This window comes from Lynx rufus, unplaced genomic scaffold (genome assembly GCF_022079265.1).
Source record: "Lynx rufus isolate CCGP_SWC_20201006 ecotype Redwood Valley unplaced genomic scaffold, mLynRuf1.p SCAF_13, whole genome shotgun sequence".
Lineage (NCBI taxonomy): Eukaryota > Metazoa > Chordata > Mammalia > Carnivora > Felidae > Lynx > Lynx rufus.
Genome location: NW_025814827.1, coordinates 17297970 through 17311653, shown reverse-complemented (window position 1 = coordinate 17311653; position 13684 = coordinate 17297970). Strand labels below are relative to the sequence as shown.

The following is a 13684-nucleotide window of genomic DNA, read 5'->3' as shown; positions in this document are numbered from 1 at the left end:
TGTGAGACATGTGTTCCATACTTTTTGGCTCTGTGGTTTCTGGCCTGTAAATGATCCAGTCATTCAATTTACTCATACACTACACCTTCATTTATTTATTTATTTTAGCGTATTATTTTTTTTTTTTAATTTTTTTTTTAATTTTTTTTTTCAACGTTTATTTATTTTTGGGACAGAGAGAGACAGAGCATGAACGGGGGAGGGGCAGAGAGAGAGGGAGACACAGAATTGGAAACAGGCTCCAGGCTCTGAGCCATCAGCCCAGAGCCTGATGCGGGGCTCGAACTCCCGGACCGCGAGATCGTGACCTGGCTGAAGTCGGACGCTTAACCGACTGCGCCACCCAGGCGCCCCTAGCGTATTATTTTTTTAAGTGGCTCCACACCCAATGTGAGGCTTGAACTCACGACCCTGAGATTAAGAGTTGCATGCTTTACGGACTGAGCCAGCCAGGCAGCCATATAATACACCTTTAGACATCTATTTATAATCAAGGCAGCATACTAAATTCTGAATTTCCTGAAATCTCTTATAATTCTCATTTACACTTAATGGCCTTAAATACTGTAAAAAGCTTGATCCAGCAGCATATACCTTGTAAACTCTACATCCAAAGTGTGGCTCGAATTATGACCCTGAGATCATGTTCTACAGACTGAGCCACCCAGGTGCCTTCAGCAGTATGTGTCTTACCCTGGGTGGCTCAGTCCCTTAAGCATCTGACTCTTGGTTTTTGGCTCAGGTCATGATCTCACAGTTTATGAGTTGGAACCTCGCATTGGGCTCTGTGTTGGCACTGTGGAATCTGCTTGGGATTCTCTCTCTACCCCCCCCTGCCCCCCCCCCCCGCCCTTCCTCTGCTTGCTCAGTCTCTCAAAATATAAATTAAAAAATTAAAAAAAAATGTGAAAATAAATAAAAACGTAGCAATAAGAAAAAAAACAAAACAAGAAACTACTAGATAGTAAACCCAAAGAAGATATGAGCCCTTTCTCTTATTCGCCAGTGCCACAGTTTCCAGAATGTACTTGGACTTGAGGGGTGTTAAATGAGTGAATGAAATACCAATTTGTAATTTTGTCTACCTTCTCGAATGAAAAGAGATACAGAAAGATACCGTTCCATTAGATGTCAGTTATTTCTATGGCTAACCACGAAAGATGACCTGCCCTGTCATCTTTTGTATCCCCGGAGCTTAAAAAATGTTGAAAGACAAAAAACAAAAAAAAAAAAACAACAGAAAACAAAAAACAAACAAACAAAAACGGGAAGAAGGGAGAGAGGGGCGTCCTTGTGGGGAACAGGTCAGAATAGGACCCAAATCCCATTTTGTCACCAACAAAATTTGCAGCCTACTCTGTCCTCTCTGAAAATTGCACGGCCTTAAGACGAATCAATTGCAACTAGAAAACTCTTTCAGGAACAGGCACTTCCCACTCCATCAAAGTGAGGCCAAGTTGACAAAACCGCAAAGACTTGGCTAATTCAGGCAGAAGCTAATTTATTATTATTGGCCCAAAATTACCCACTTTTTTTTTCCTGTGCAGGCCAGTATCCACAACCGCACTGACGCCTCAAGTAAGGCGAACGTTTTCACCAGTAGCTGGTGAGGAGCCCGGTGTTTCTCAGCCAAAACCCTGGGAGACTGGGATTTATGCGGTGTAGTAATCCAAACACCTCGAGTAGATGCACAGCCTTTAAAAATCCGCATCTCGTAAGAAATTCCTTCAATTTTCCATCTTACAAGCGGAGGAAACAAATCTCCTCAGCTCTTCGGGGACGAGCTCTTTTCCAAATAACACAACCACAGGCAACTCATCATCCTGAGCCCTAGGCTGGGCCACACACACCCCAGCTCTTAAGGGTCACAACCGAAACAGTCTCTGCCCGCCTCTCCTTTAAAGAAGCCGCGCGCGGTTGGGCTGCCCTAGAGTTCAACTTCCGGCTACATAGTGAGAGGATGTTTTCCTTCTGGCCACACCCTCCTAGCCACGCCCGCCACGCCACGCCTTCCGGGAGCTAGCTCCAGCAGGCGGGCGCGTAGGAGGGGCGGGTCCGGGTAGGGGTCGTCCTCCCTCGGCGGCGCTCAGTCACACCCCAAGCAGGCGGATAGCGCGGCGGCGCGCGCGCGCGCTCCCGGTGCCCTCCCCGTGACGTGCCTGGCCGAGGCCGCGCAAGGGCGCTGTAGCTGCCAGTGCCGCTGTCATGGCGTCCGAGGCGCTGGCTGAAGAGAACCCGCCGCGGTCTCCTTAGAGCGAGGGGCTGGCGGCTGGGCATGGAGAGCGGCCCCGAGAGCCTGCAGCCACTAGAACACGGGGTGGCCATCGGGCCAACGCCAGGGACAGGTTCTCCGCAGGAAGGGCCACCGGAGACCAGGCTCGCCGCCGGAGATGGTCCTGGAGTATGGGCGGCGGAGAGCAGAGGCGGGAATGGGCAGGGGGCGGCGGCCGCCGGGAGGAGCCTCTTGGACTCCGTTTCTCCCGCCGGCTCTCCTCAGGTTCCCAGACCCTGCAGCCCCTTTCCGGGCTTGGACTTGAAGGAGAGCGATTTGGAGAACATTGCTGCCCAGAAGGCGCCTCTGAGAGGGCAACACAAGGTGACCGCCTCGCCGGAGACCGCGGAGGCCGGAGCGGACCATGGATTGGGTCCGGCCGGAGACGCCGGCTGCCGCGCGGATTCCGCCGGCACCTGCCGGGCAGAGTTGGCGGCCGCCGGCTCCGAGGAGCCTAGCAGCGCCGGCGGCCTCAGTAGCAGTTGCAGCGACCCGAGCCCTCCTGGGGAATCGCCAAGCCTGGACTCCCTGGAGTCGTTCTCTAACCTGCATTCTTTCCCCAGTAGCTCTGAGTTTAATAGTGAGGAGGGAGCAGAGAACCGGGTCCCCGGGGAGGAGGAGGAGGGCGAGGGCGCGGCGGTGTTGCCCCGGGCTGTGCCTCTTTGCCGAGAAGAGGAGGAGGAGGAGGAGGAGGGGGAGGAAGCTCAGGTACTGGCGGCCTCCAAGGAACGCTTCCCGGGACAATCTGTCTATCACATCAAGTGGATCCAGTGGAAGGAAGAGAACACACCCATCATCACTCAGAATGAGAATGGACCCTGCCCTTTGCTGGCCATCCTCAATGTTTTGCTTCTGGCCTGGAAGGTACATTTCTGCAGCTATTTCCTACAGCTTTTGGGGAGGGGGAAAAACGGGGTGAAGGAGCTGCTGCATGTCAGCTGACGGTTTCCTCTTTTCTTTCCTCGTTCTCCCATGAAATTCATTCTGGGACTCTTGTCCAAAGAATATTCTTATATGTATTTTGTAAAAAGAATTGCCGGCAACCTCAGGTCTCTCTAGTGTTTAAATACGAGTTCAACATTCAGTTGATGTTCTTAAAAACAAGGACTTAGAGCACCCTAAACCCTAGGATTATTTTTTTAACTGTATTTTTCTGTGTTTCCTTCTTACTGACTGTCACATATGCAAGAGTGAAGAACTGGGGAAAATGATCTTTAGAAGTTACTTACCATCAATCCATGATAGCAGGGAACAAGTTTTGATGGTTATGTTTAGCCGATTTTCCAACTAATACTTGCTCCATTTGGGTGTAGATACTTAAGGAAATGGTGATAGGGAAGATGTGGCCCGTTAGACAAATTCCATTTAAGGGAAAGCATTGGTCTGAGCCCAGTTACCATAACTTCTTGGTTTTCAAAGATTGTTTTCATTTTATGCATGATTTTTATTTGCCTTATTTGTTTCTGATTAAACAGTTTGGCATTATGACTGTTATTACATTATTGCATACTACTTGCATCAGAACTTGTCAAGGTTAGGGGAATTAAAATTGTAATGACTCAAATAAGAAAAGATATATTCAAGGTAAAGGAACAAGAAAGGTAAGTGCCCTTCAAAAGTTAAAGTATATTGAGGGGACTCAGTGTGTTGTGTATAACTGAAGTGTCTTACTCAAGCTTGCAGTTTGAGGGTGCTGAGATGCAGGATCTTATAGCACACCTCTTATTTTCTAATTGATAAGTATATCCATTGATAAACTGTTTCCTAGAAAAAAATAACGTGGATTATTCTGACTGGTTAGGAAAAAAATTAAGTAAAGGAAATAGCATATATTACGTGCCTTCATCTTCCTGTTACTAGCAAGGGCTGATGCAAAAGAAATAAGATTAGAAACCTTAGCAGTATCTGGTACATAATGGCACTCAAATGTTTGATGAAGACTGTGTCTGCTTTAGCTGGGGAGCTATTTGGGGTTGCATCATTGACTTATTAAAGGACAATGCAAGGCAATACGTTATAAATACATCTATATATGTATACATCTGTTTATATAAATATAAATTTTTCAGTTGTAAACAACAGATTGAAATGTGTTAGGTATTCCAAAAGGGGAAATTTTTCTTTAGTCTGTCATAGCCCCAGAGAGCTTCATGGAATTGATGGGTCTTATACCAAGCTTTTAAGGAAAAGTAAATTTGAAATAATAAGGAAATGGAATTGTGGGAGCGGGAAGGATATAAACAAAAGGGATGAAAATAGAATGGATTGTGTGTGTGCGTGCGCGTGTGTGCGTGCATGTGTGTTTATTAGCCGACAGAAATGGTAAGTTCATACTGGTGAATAATAAAAAGTAAGACTGAAAGGTGAAGAACCACTTGATGAAAGCCCTTAAATGTCAGAGTCAGACTTGATATACAGGCCAAAGACCCTAGTCTTTTTGTAGGAAGGGATAACAGTTCTTTAGATTTTCTTTTCTCTTAGTTACCAGATAGTACTACCAAAGTTCAGAGGAAGGAGCAAGTGCTATGATCTGAAATATTTGGAGATAGATGAGCTTTGAATTGACTCTTTCAGACATGGCTTCAATGAAATGATCAAACATTTGAGTTCCTACTACGTGTGAGGTACTAGAAGTACAAAAACAAGCAAGATGCAAGTCTGCCCTCATGTAGCTCCCATTTAGTGGGGAGACACATATAAATAATTACAGTGCAATGTGATAAGTTCTAAATGTGCTTTGGAATTACAAAAGGGTAATTGGGGATGCGTTGTGTCAGGGAAAGCTTTATAAAAGAGGTAATCTATGAACTGGATCTGAAGGATGAGTTGATAGAAGGCCTTCCAGCCAGAGGGAATAGTGTATTCAAAGCTGGTGAAGCAGAAAAAGATTTGTTCTTTTTCATGATTCAAACCTTGGTTGGAAGTGCAGAGTCAGAGGGAAGGAAATAGCATTAGCAGGAAATAAAATTGATAGTTGTGTTAGACTGTTAATGAGCAGGCGTGCTTATTAATTTGGAGGCTATTTTATAAATCTGTGGTTTTTAAGTCTCCTGTCTGCCTCCAGGCTATGGCTACACACAAATGTTACTCATCAGTAATCAGTGATTGATAGGGAGACAGATTAAGAGAAGCAGGGTCTGATAAAGCAGTTTTCTCAAAGAGAGCCAGGGGTGCTAGAGGTCAGAACTATTTTCATAATAATACTAAGCTATTATTTGCCTTTTCATTCTCATTCTTTCACAAGTGTCAGTGGAGATTTCTAGGCTATATGATACGTGATAATATCATTGCTCTGAGAGTTAATGGAATATGTGCTTATTTATTCTTTTTAAAATTTTTCTCAATTTTCATTTCTAGTATGGGAAGTATGGGTAGATATAACCTACATAGACCAAAGCTCTTTGGGGTCCTCAATAATTTTTAGGACTGTAATAGTCTAGACACCAGAAGGTTTGAGAAAGGCTGAGGTAGAGAAAAATAGTGAATAGGGTACAAAAAGTAGCTGTCAGATTTCACTGTAAACACAAGTGGTGCTTACACTTTATATTTAGCTAATCATAGGGAACTCGACTGAGAATAATATGATGGAAGTGGTCTTGTTTGTTTGAGATTAGACTAGGGGTAAGATTGTAGTGTAGCAAGCAGTGTAGTGTAACATGAAGAATTGATGACGATGGCCCTTTTGGATGGGGAATTCTCTGCCCCTTCTCTTTGATGAAGACAATGTTGGAGCCTAAATGATCGCTAACTGGACAAAGGAAATGAAGATGACCCCACCTTTTCTAATCTGGGTAATAGAGATTGCGTCATTCAAAAGATAAAGTGTTTTCAGCTGGGAGATGTCAAAGTTTAGTTGTGTCAGGTTGGAAATGTCTGATAGTGGGACATGAAAATATAAATATTCATCATGCCTCTAGAAGCGTCGAGTGTCAGGGAAGAGGTCAAATTATAGAGAAAAACTGAATGGGGGAGTTATTGCATAGACCTAAGTATGGTAGTTTACTTACCATAAGTATGAGAATAAATGAATACTTCATTGAGAGTGGTGAGCCATAGTTCTCAATTTTTTTTTTTATCATTGAGAATATGTGGGAAACTACAAATTGCCAGCTTAATTCCTCCCTGTAATTCTCCACTCCCTCTTCCATCCCATTCTCCAGTAGACAATAGCGAAAACAGAGAACAACGATTAAACTTGGTGGGGGAAAGGCAATAAGCATTAAGAGTGAGAGCGTGTAAAAGAAACCAGTATAGGCATAATGTGACATATGACTGAGAACTGGAAATAGGACAGTGTCATGATAGTAGTCTTGGAGAGAAACTGTGATAAAGCGGTCAGTTATCAATTGTCAAGTGCAACAGCATCAAGGAGCTATTGGAGTACAAAAGATTTTACTGAAAAAGGATGGGTGTGAGGACAAAGATGCTGAAAAGTCAGAATAATATGGACTCCTCAGAATAGGTGGTAAAGTTCTCTTCAGAGGAAAGGAGCAACAATCTCATTTCTGAAGTAATGGAAGGAATGGGACAAGGAAGATACAGAGACAAGGTTGTGTTAAGATAGAGAGGCAGATGGCAATTGAGGCCTCATTCTCCCATTTTGGCACAATAACAATTGACCTTATCAGCAATCACTATTGAACCTGCAGTAATTAGCAAGGAGAGGTTTTAAAGTTTGGAGGGGAGGATTGTATGAGAAAGGCACATTGTATTTTAAAGAAATTCTAATCTCATAGAGATTATGTCTTGGAATTTGAGGCATAAATAGAAAGTAGTAAGTAGCAATGGATAAATTGGGGTTATGCTTTAAAAACTTGTAGTATATACATTTTGCTTTGTTTCTGTTTGTTTCCCCAGTAGTTTTCTAATACCTGGAAATAGGAACAGAAAGAATGGCTGGTTAGGGTTATATCAGGGACTGAGCTTTCCAAGGGCTGATTTGTAGAGAGTCAATGGAATTAGAGTTGAAAATGAAACAGGTGATTATGTCTTTGAAGGAAGGTGGAGTAATGAGAAAAATCAATAAACTAAACATGTTGGGAGGATTTGAGTGATTCAAAGAAAGTAAGTGCCATAGTTCTGGATGAGAAATGATAGTTAAAATTATCAAACAGTACTGTGTTGGAAATATTGGAGTTTTAGTTATAGATAGGTTACCTTAGGACTGATGAAGAGTAGGTGATCGTTCATAATCTCTGAAATAGTTGAGCTGTGATAATCCAACAAATCAAAAAAGGAAACCTATTCATTAAATTTAATTCAGGCTTAAATTTCTATTTCTCTTTAACTGACACCAGGTAAATTTATGCTTTGGAATATGTATTCATTTTGCTTCTTTACTTTAGACTAAACTTAATGTTTTTTTTTTATGGTTTTTCTTTAATCTTTCATTTTATCTATCAAAAACAATGCTAGGGGCACCTGGGTGGCTCAGTCAGTTAAGCAGTTAAGCATCTGACTCTTGATCACCTCAGGTCTCTCTGCTCAGGTCATGATCTCATGGTTTGAGCTGACAGCAGGGAGCCTGCTTAGGATTCTCTCTCTCCCCCCTTTCTCTGCTCCTCTCCCACGTGTGTGTGCACATGCACGCGCTCTCTCAAAATAAATAAATAAACATTAAAAAAAACTACAGTGCTATTTATAGGTGTATTTGAAGGCTATGACCCACTTATTTAGATGTGTTTCAGGGTGCCTGGCTAGCTCAGTTGGTAGAGCATGTGACTCTTGATTTCAGAATTGTGAGCTTGAACCCCACTTAGGGTATAGAAATTACTTAAAACTAAAAAAAAATGGATGTGTTTGTAAAAATTAACAAGTCAAAGATATAAAATTTAGTTTCTGATGATACTGATAACATGATAGTTATGTTATAAATGTTGAAGCCAAGTGATGGGTACTTGGGAAATTCATTATGCTATTATTTTTCTACTTTGTGTAACTTAAATTTTATACTATGAACATTTTTTAAAGTTTCTCCATTAATATCATCATGTTTATGAAAGTATTACTTTAATAGAGGGAGTCCTTGCTTTGTCATACATTTGTTGTCTTATAGAAAGAATGTTATAGGTTCTGAGAATCAAACACTGAAAAAAACATATAAACTTATTCTGTGCGTTATGATAGTTTTGTAATATCTAATGATTATGTAGCATTTTAGTAGAAGAATGAATACACTGTTCTAAATTAAGATGCTGGAAGTACATCTCATTTCCTCCCCAGCCCTTTTAGGTAGGAACTGAGACCATCTCCTACTCCAAGTGAAGAGAGGAATGCCAGGATTCTGAAACAAGATTTTTTTTTTTTATATTAAAACTGGTTTCTCCAGACATTACACCTAGAATCTGTAAAATAAGGTTGATACATTTGATTCTATAAAAACTGAAAAAGCTGAAGGTTTAAAAAAAAAAAAAAGACAGAAAGTCCCTTTCTCACCGCAACCCCCTTCTTCCCCCCAAAAACGCTACCTGAAACTAAACCAAAACACACACCACAAACTGAGGGAACAGTTTGCCAGATTATGTGTCTAATGGTTAATTTCTTCATTTACAAAGAGCCCTTATAAATTAAAAAGAGATAAGCAACCCAACAGCAAAATGAACAAAAGGCCATTACCGGAAAATTCAAAGATGTTCAAATGGATGTCCTCTCTGTTATTACCACTTGCACATGAGGCATCATGAAGGTGAGCCTCTTGTCAGCAATGAGTATGACTCTACCTCTCCCTCCCTGCTTGAAAACTTTTCTTGTACTGTTTTCATACACCTTGCTTCAGACTGGTTTTTACTTTTTTTTTTTTTTTCAAACTTCCTGACTTCTAAGAACATTGCAATCATATAAATTTTCTCACATTTTCCTTTTCCCAAAGTAGGCACAAAGCTCTTTTGAGTCTTTCCAAGTGTATTTATTACTTATAAAAGTGGAAAAAAAGATTCCATTTTAGACTCTGCCCACCCTTTTTTTTTTAAATATAGATCCTGTAAGAAGAGATTAATAACTTCACACGGTGTAGTTTTGTTTACACAGTAGATGCAAGTAACATTTATGAGACTTTCATTTCCAATCTCTTTTAAGAATTAGGATTGGTATTGTATTTCTTCATTTGTGAGATAAAATGGATGAGGACTGATGATAGTATGACTACTCCATTGGCTGGTTGCCCTATTAATGATGGGTTCATTTTCTCCTCTCTCCTTGCTCCCAGTAGTCCTTCAGTGGATAACTTTCCCGTTCCCCATCCACCTTATCTATATTGAGTGCCAGGTGAAGAACATTTGAGCATAGATGGTACCAGCAATCATATGGCTTTGAAAAATAGTAGTACTCCATTATTTTTTTTAATGTTTATTTAGAGAGAGAGAGAGTGCACATGCTTTCCCTTGTGCATGCACGTGAGAGAGGGGGAGGGGCAGAGAGGAGGGGAGAGAGAAAATCCAAAGGAGGCTCCATGCTGACAGAGCAGAGCCAGACCTGGAGCTCAGTCTCACTACTGTGAGATCATGACCTGAGCTGGAATCAAGAGTTGGGTGCTCAACTGGGCCACCCAGGCACCCCAGTACTTGGTTATTTTTATGTCCAGATACACTGCTAAATATTTTACATGCATTATATGCATTTCCTCTTAATTTTTTCAATTATATCATGAAATCCTTAGGTAGACAGTGTTCCTATTTTACATATATGCAAAATTGAGGTACATAAATTTTAAATAACTTGCCCAAGCTAAGATTGTCACCTACTTCAGAACTTGAGATGTTACTTGGGATATGTGGTTTGGAAGTTAAATAGTGGACAATAAGTCTGGGACAAATCAGTCTGGAAGAACCAGTGATAAAGTCAGAGGAGCAGAAATAGCCTTCATGATTCCTTAGAACAGATCCTGGGGATCTGGTACCAGTTGCTCTTTATACAGACTCCTTCCATTTTTAGCCCCCTCTGCTTCACCCCCTGTCCTCTGAATTATCTGGCACTTCCAGCGTCAGAGACTTTCTTAGCTTCTGTGGTGAATGAGCTTGTTTTTCCCTTCAAAGTTTATGAAATGTATTCTTTGATATTTTCATTAATTAGTAATTTCTATCTCTACTACAACTACCCTAGTTCAGGCCACTTTCATCTTATCTGGACTACTTCAGTAGCTATTCCCATCTATTTTTCAAGCAACTAATGCAAACTTTCATTGTCACTTATTCTCTGGGTAGATTTTTCAGCAACTAGGCTTTTTAAAGTCTGTTTATTTTGAGAGAGACAGAGAGTGTGTGCAAGCGTGTGCAGGGGAGGGGCAGAGAGAGAGGGACAGAGAATCCCAGGCAGGCTCGGCACTGATAGTGCCGAGCCTGATGCAGGGCTCAAACCCACCAACCATGAGATCAGGACCTGAGCCAAAATCAGATGCTAAACCGACTGAACCACCCAGGCGCCCCAGGCTTTGTGAGCTTCTTAAATAGATATCCACTGTACCATTCTTCATTGCTCTGAAACTCTTTGATTGCATATAAAATAGGATATTTTTGAAAATCTAATATGTATGAATGTATCTGCAGTTTCTGATGGTTTTAAATAGTTTTAAATAGGCCTTGGTGTTACTCTGAGGATGGGGTCTTATTGTGATAGAAATTGATGGCAAACATGTTTCAAATTGTTTTTCTTCTTTTTTTTTTTTAATTTACTTATTTTTCAGAGAGAGAGCAAGCAGGGGAAGGGCAGAGAAAGAGGGAGAGAGAAAATCCCAAGCAGGCTCCATGCTGTAAGCACAGAGCCTGATGCAGGGCTTGAACCTAGAAACCATGAGATCATGACCTGAGCCAAAACCAAGAGTTGGACACTTAACTGACTGAGCTACCCCTGAAATTGGCTTTTCTAAGTTGAAGGTTGTCTCATAAATTTTTCCTGAGAGGAAATACTGATGATAAATAGATTTACTATAAAGCCTGAATTTTAGTATTTTTAAGTATAATAATTATTCTTAATAATAAATGAACCATTCTTAATTGGTAATAAATGATAGATAATAAATTAATGATACATGTAAGAAATTAGAATAAGAAGATGATATATGATATCCTTTTTTTTTTAACGTTCAATTTTTTAACAATTTTTTTTTTTTTAACGTTTATTTATTGTTGAGAAACAGAGAGAGACAGAGCATGAGCATGGGAGGGGCAGAGAGAGGGGAAGACACAGAATTCGACACAGGCTCCAGGCTTTGAGCTGTCAGCACAGAGCCCAATGCGGGGCTCAAAATCACAAACCATGAGATCATGAGCCGAAGTCGGACGCTCAACCGATTGAGCCACCCAGGTGCCCCTCTATAATAGTTTATAATATGTACGTTTATTTGCTGGAGCCAGAATTAAAGGTATATTGAAAGGATTCTTAACTTTTTTAGTCTTTATTTTGACAGAAGCTACATTTCTTCCTTTTGATTCCCATTAGTATTTCTAATATTTTTAAAAATAATTTCTTTACAATTTCATCTAAAAAATCATGAGTGCTGTATGATTTACTGTATATTCAAAATTAGTAGGTGCACCTGGCTGACTCAATTACATAGAGCATGCAACTCTTGATCTTGGGGTTGTGAGTTTGAGCCCCCCATGTTCAGTGTAGAGGTTACTTAAAAGTATTTATTTTAATAAATGAAATTTGAACTAAGAAGGAGTTGTATTGTTGGTCCGTTTTACCATACGTAATGCAAAAATGGACTGCAGCACAAAAATCAAATAATTCATGTACAAATTAAAAATGGTTGTTTCCTGAGTTCCAACTCAACTTTCTACTTGAATGTTAAACTAAACCTCACAATTCTGAAGCAGATATCATTTCCTTCTATAAACTTATCTACCCGTACCAAATTTCTTATTTTTACTGATTATAGGGATCTTAATTTTTCCAGTCCCCTGAGTCTTAGAGTCAACCTCAGTTATTGTTTCCCCTTTGTCCACTTTTCATTGTACGCCAAGTTCTGTCAACTTTTCATTTAAGATATATTTTGGATGATGTTTTACTTAAGATTTCGCTTAAACAAAGTGTTTTGCTATTAAGTCTGTAAATGTTGGTATAATGGAAAGGGTAATTGTTTTTGGAGTCAGATCTCAATTCACATCACAGCTTTGCTGCTTTGGACAAATTAACTTTTCAGCCCATTAGTTTATTCTTAGAACGAAGGTAATGAAATCTGCTTCATAGGATTGTTGTGGATTAAGGGTAACATGCATATTATATGACAATTAGTAGAAGTTGAATATCTTAAATTTTTTTCTGACTTTCCTAAAGAGCAGAAATTGGCAAATACTCAACTTTTTATCTTCTCAAGTAACTCCTCAATTTGTGAAGGTGTTATAAATCAAACTGTGTATTTCCTATTTATTGGTATTCTAATTAAATATTTAAAAATTTATATTATTTGGTCATTTTTGTGCTTACCATCACCTGTATAAACTGCTTATTTCTTAGTTATTATTGGGTCTCCTGCATTTCTCTGCCCCCCACAGAATACCAAAGTCATAGGTGTCAAAATCTCGGCATATCACTTTTGGGATGTTTTACATTCTTGTTTAAGATTTTATTAACACTTTACATGGAAGATTTGTTTTTATTTTTTTAATTTTAGTTAAAAAAATTTTTTAAGTTTTTTGATCTTACTTGAGTCTGTTCTCAAATATACTTCACTCTTTTTTTTTATTTTATTTTTTATTTTTTAAAATTTACACCCAAATTAATTAGCATATAGTGAAACAATGATTTCAGGAGTGGATTCCTTAATGCCCCTTACCCATTTAGCCCATCCCCCCTCCCACAACTCCTCCAGCAACCGTCAGTTTGTTCTCTATATTTGAGTCTCTTATGTTTTGTCCCCCTCCCTGTTTTTATATTATTTTTGTTTCCCTTCCCTTATGTTCATGTTTTGTCTCTTAAAGTCCTCATATGAGTGAAGTCATATGATTTTTGTCTTTCTCTGACTGATTTCACTTAGCCTAATACCCTCCAGTTCTATCCATGTAGTTGCAAATGGCAAGATTTCATTCTTTTTGATTGCCGAGTAATACTCCATTGTGTATGTATGTATGTGTATGTGTATATATATATACATATATATACATATATATACACATGTATGTATGTGTATGTGTATATATATATACATATATATACATATATATATATATATATATATATACACATACCACATTGTCTTTATCCATTCGTCCATTGATGGACATTTGGGGTCTTTACATACTTTGGCTGTTGTCGATAGGGCTGCTATAAACATGGGGGGGTGCATGTGTCCCTTTGTAACAGCACACCTGTTTCCTGTGGATAAATACCTTGTAGTGCAATTGCTGGGTCGTAGGGTAGTTATATTTTTAGTTTTTTGAGGAACCTCCATACTGTTTTCCAGAGTGGCTGCACCAG

The 13684-nt window shown here is 39.8% G+C and overlaps 1 protein-coding gene across 4 annotated transcripts in view; it reads left to right on the top strand.

Annotated features, from left to right (window-relative positions):
• Positions 1 to 2147: 2147 nt before the first annotated feature.
• MINDY2 (MINDY lysine 48 deubiquitinase 2) overlaps positions 2148 to 13684 on the top strand; it is an 82140-nt gene continuing 70603 nt past the window's right edge. For 2 of the 4 annotated variants that reach the window (XR_006961278.1, XR_006961277.1), the window contains exon 1: positions 2149 to 3136. Coding sequence is in view for 1 of the 4 variants with exons in the window: in XM_047075052.1 (XP_046931008.1) it covers positions 2276 to 3136 (861 nt within the window). In the remaining 3 variants the exon portion in view is untranslated. Of the gene's footprint in view, positions 3137 to 13684 lie in introns of all 4 variants that reach the window. The other 2 variants (XM_047075052.1, XR_006961276.1) reach the window with 2 other exon arrangements.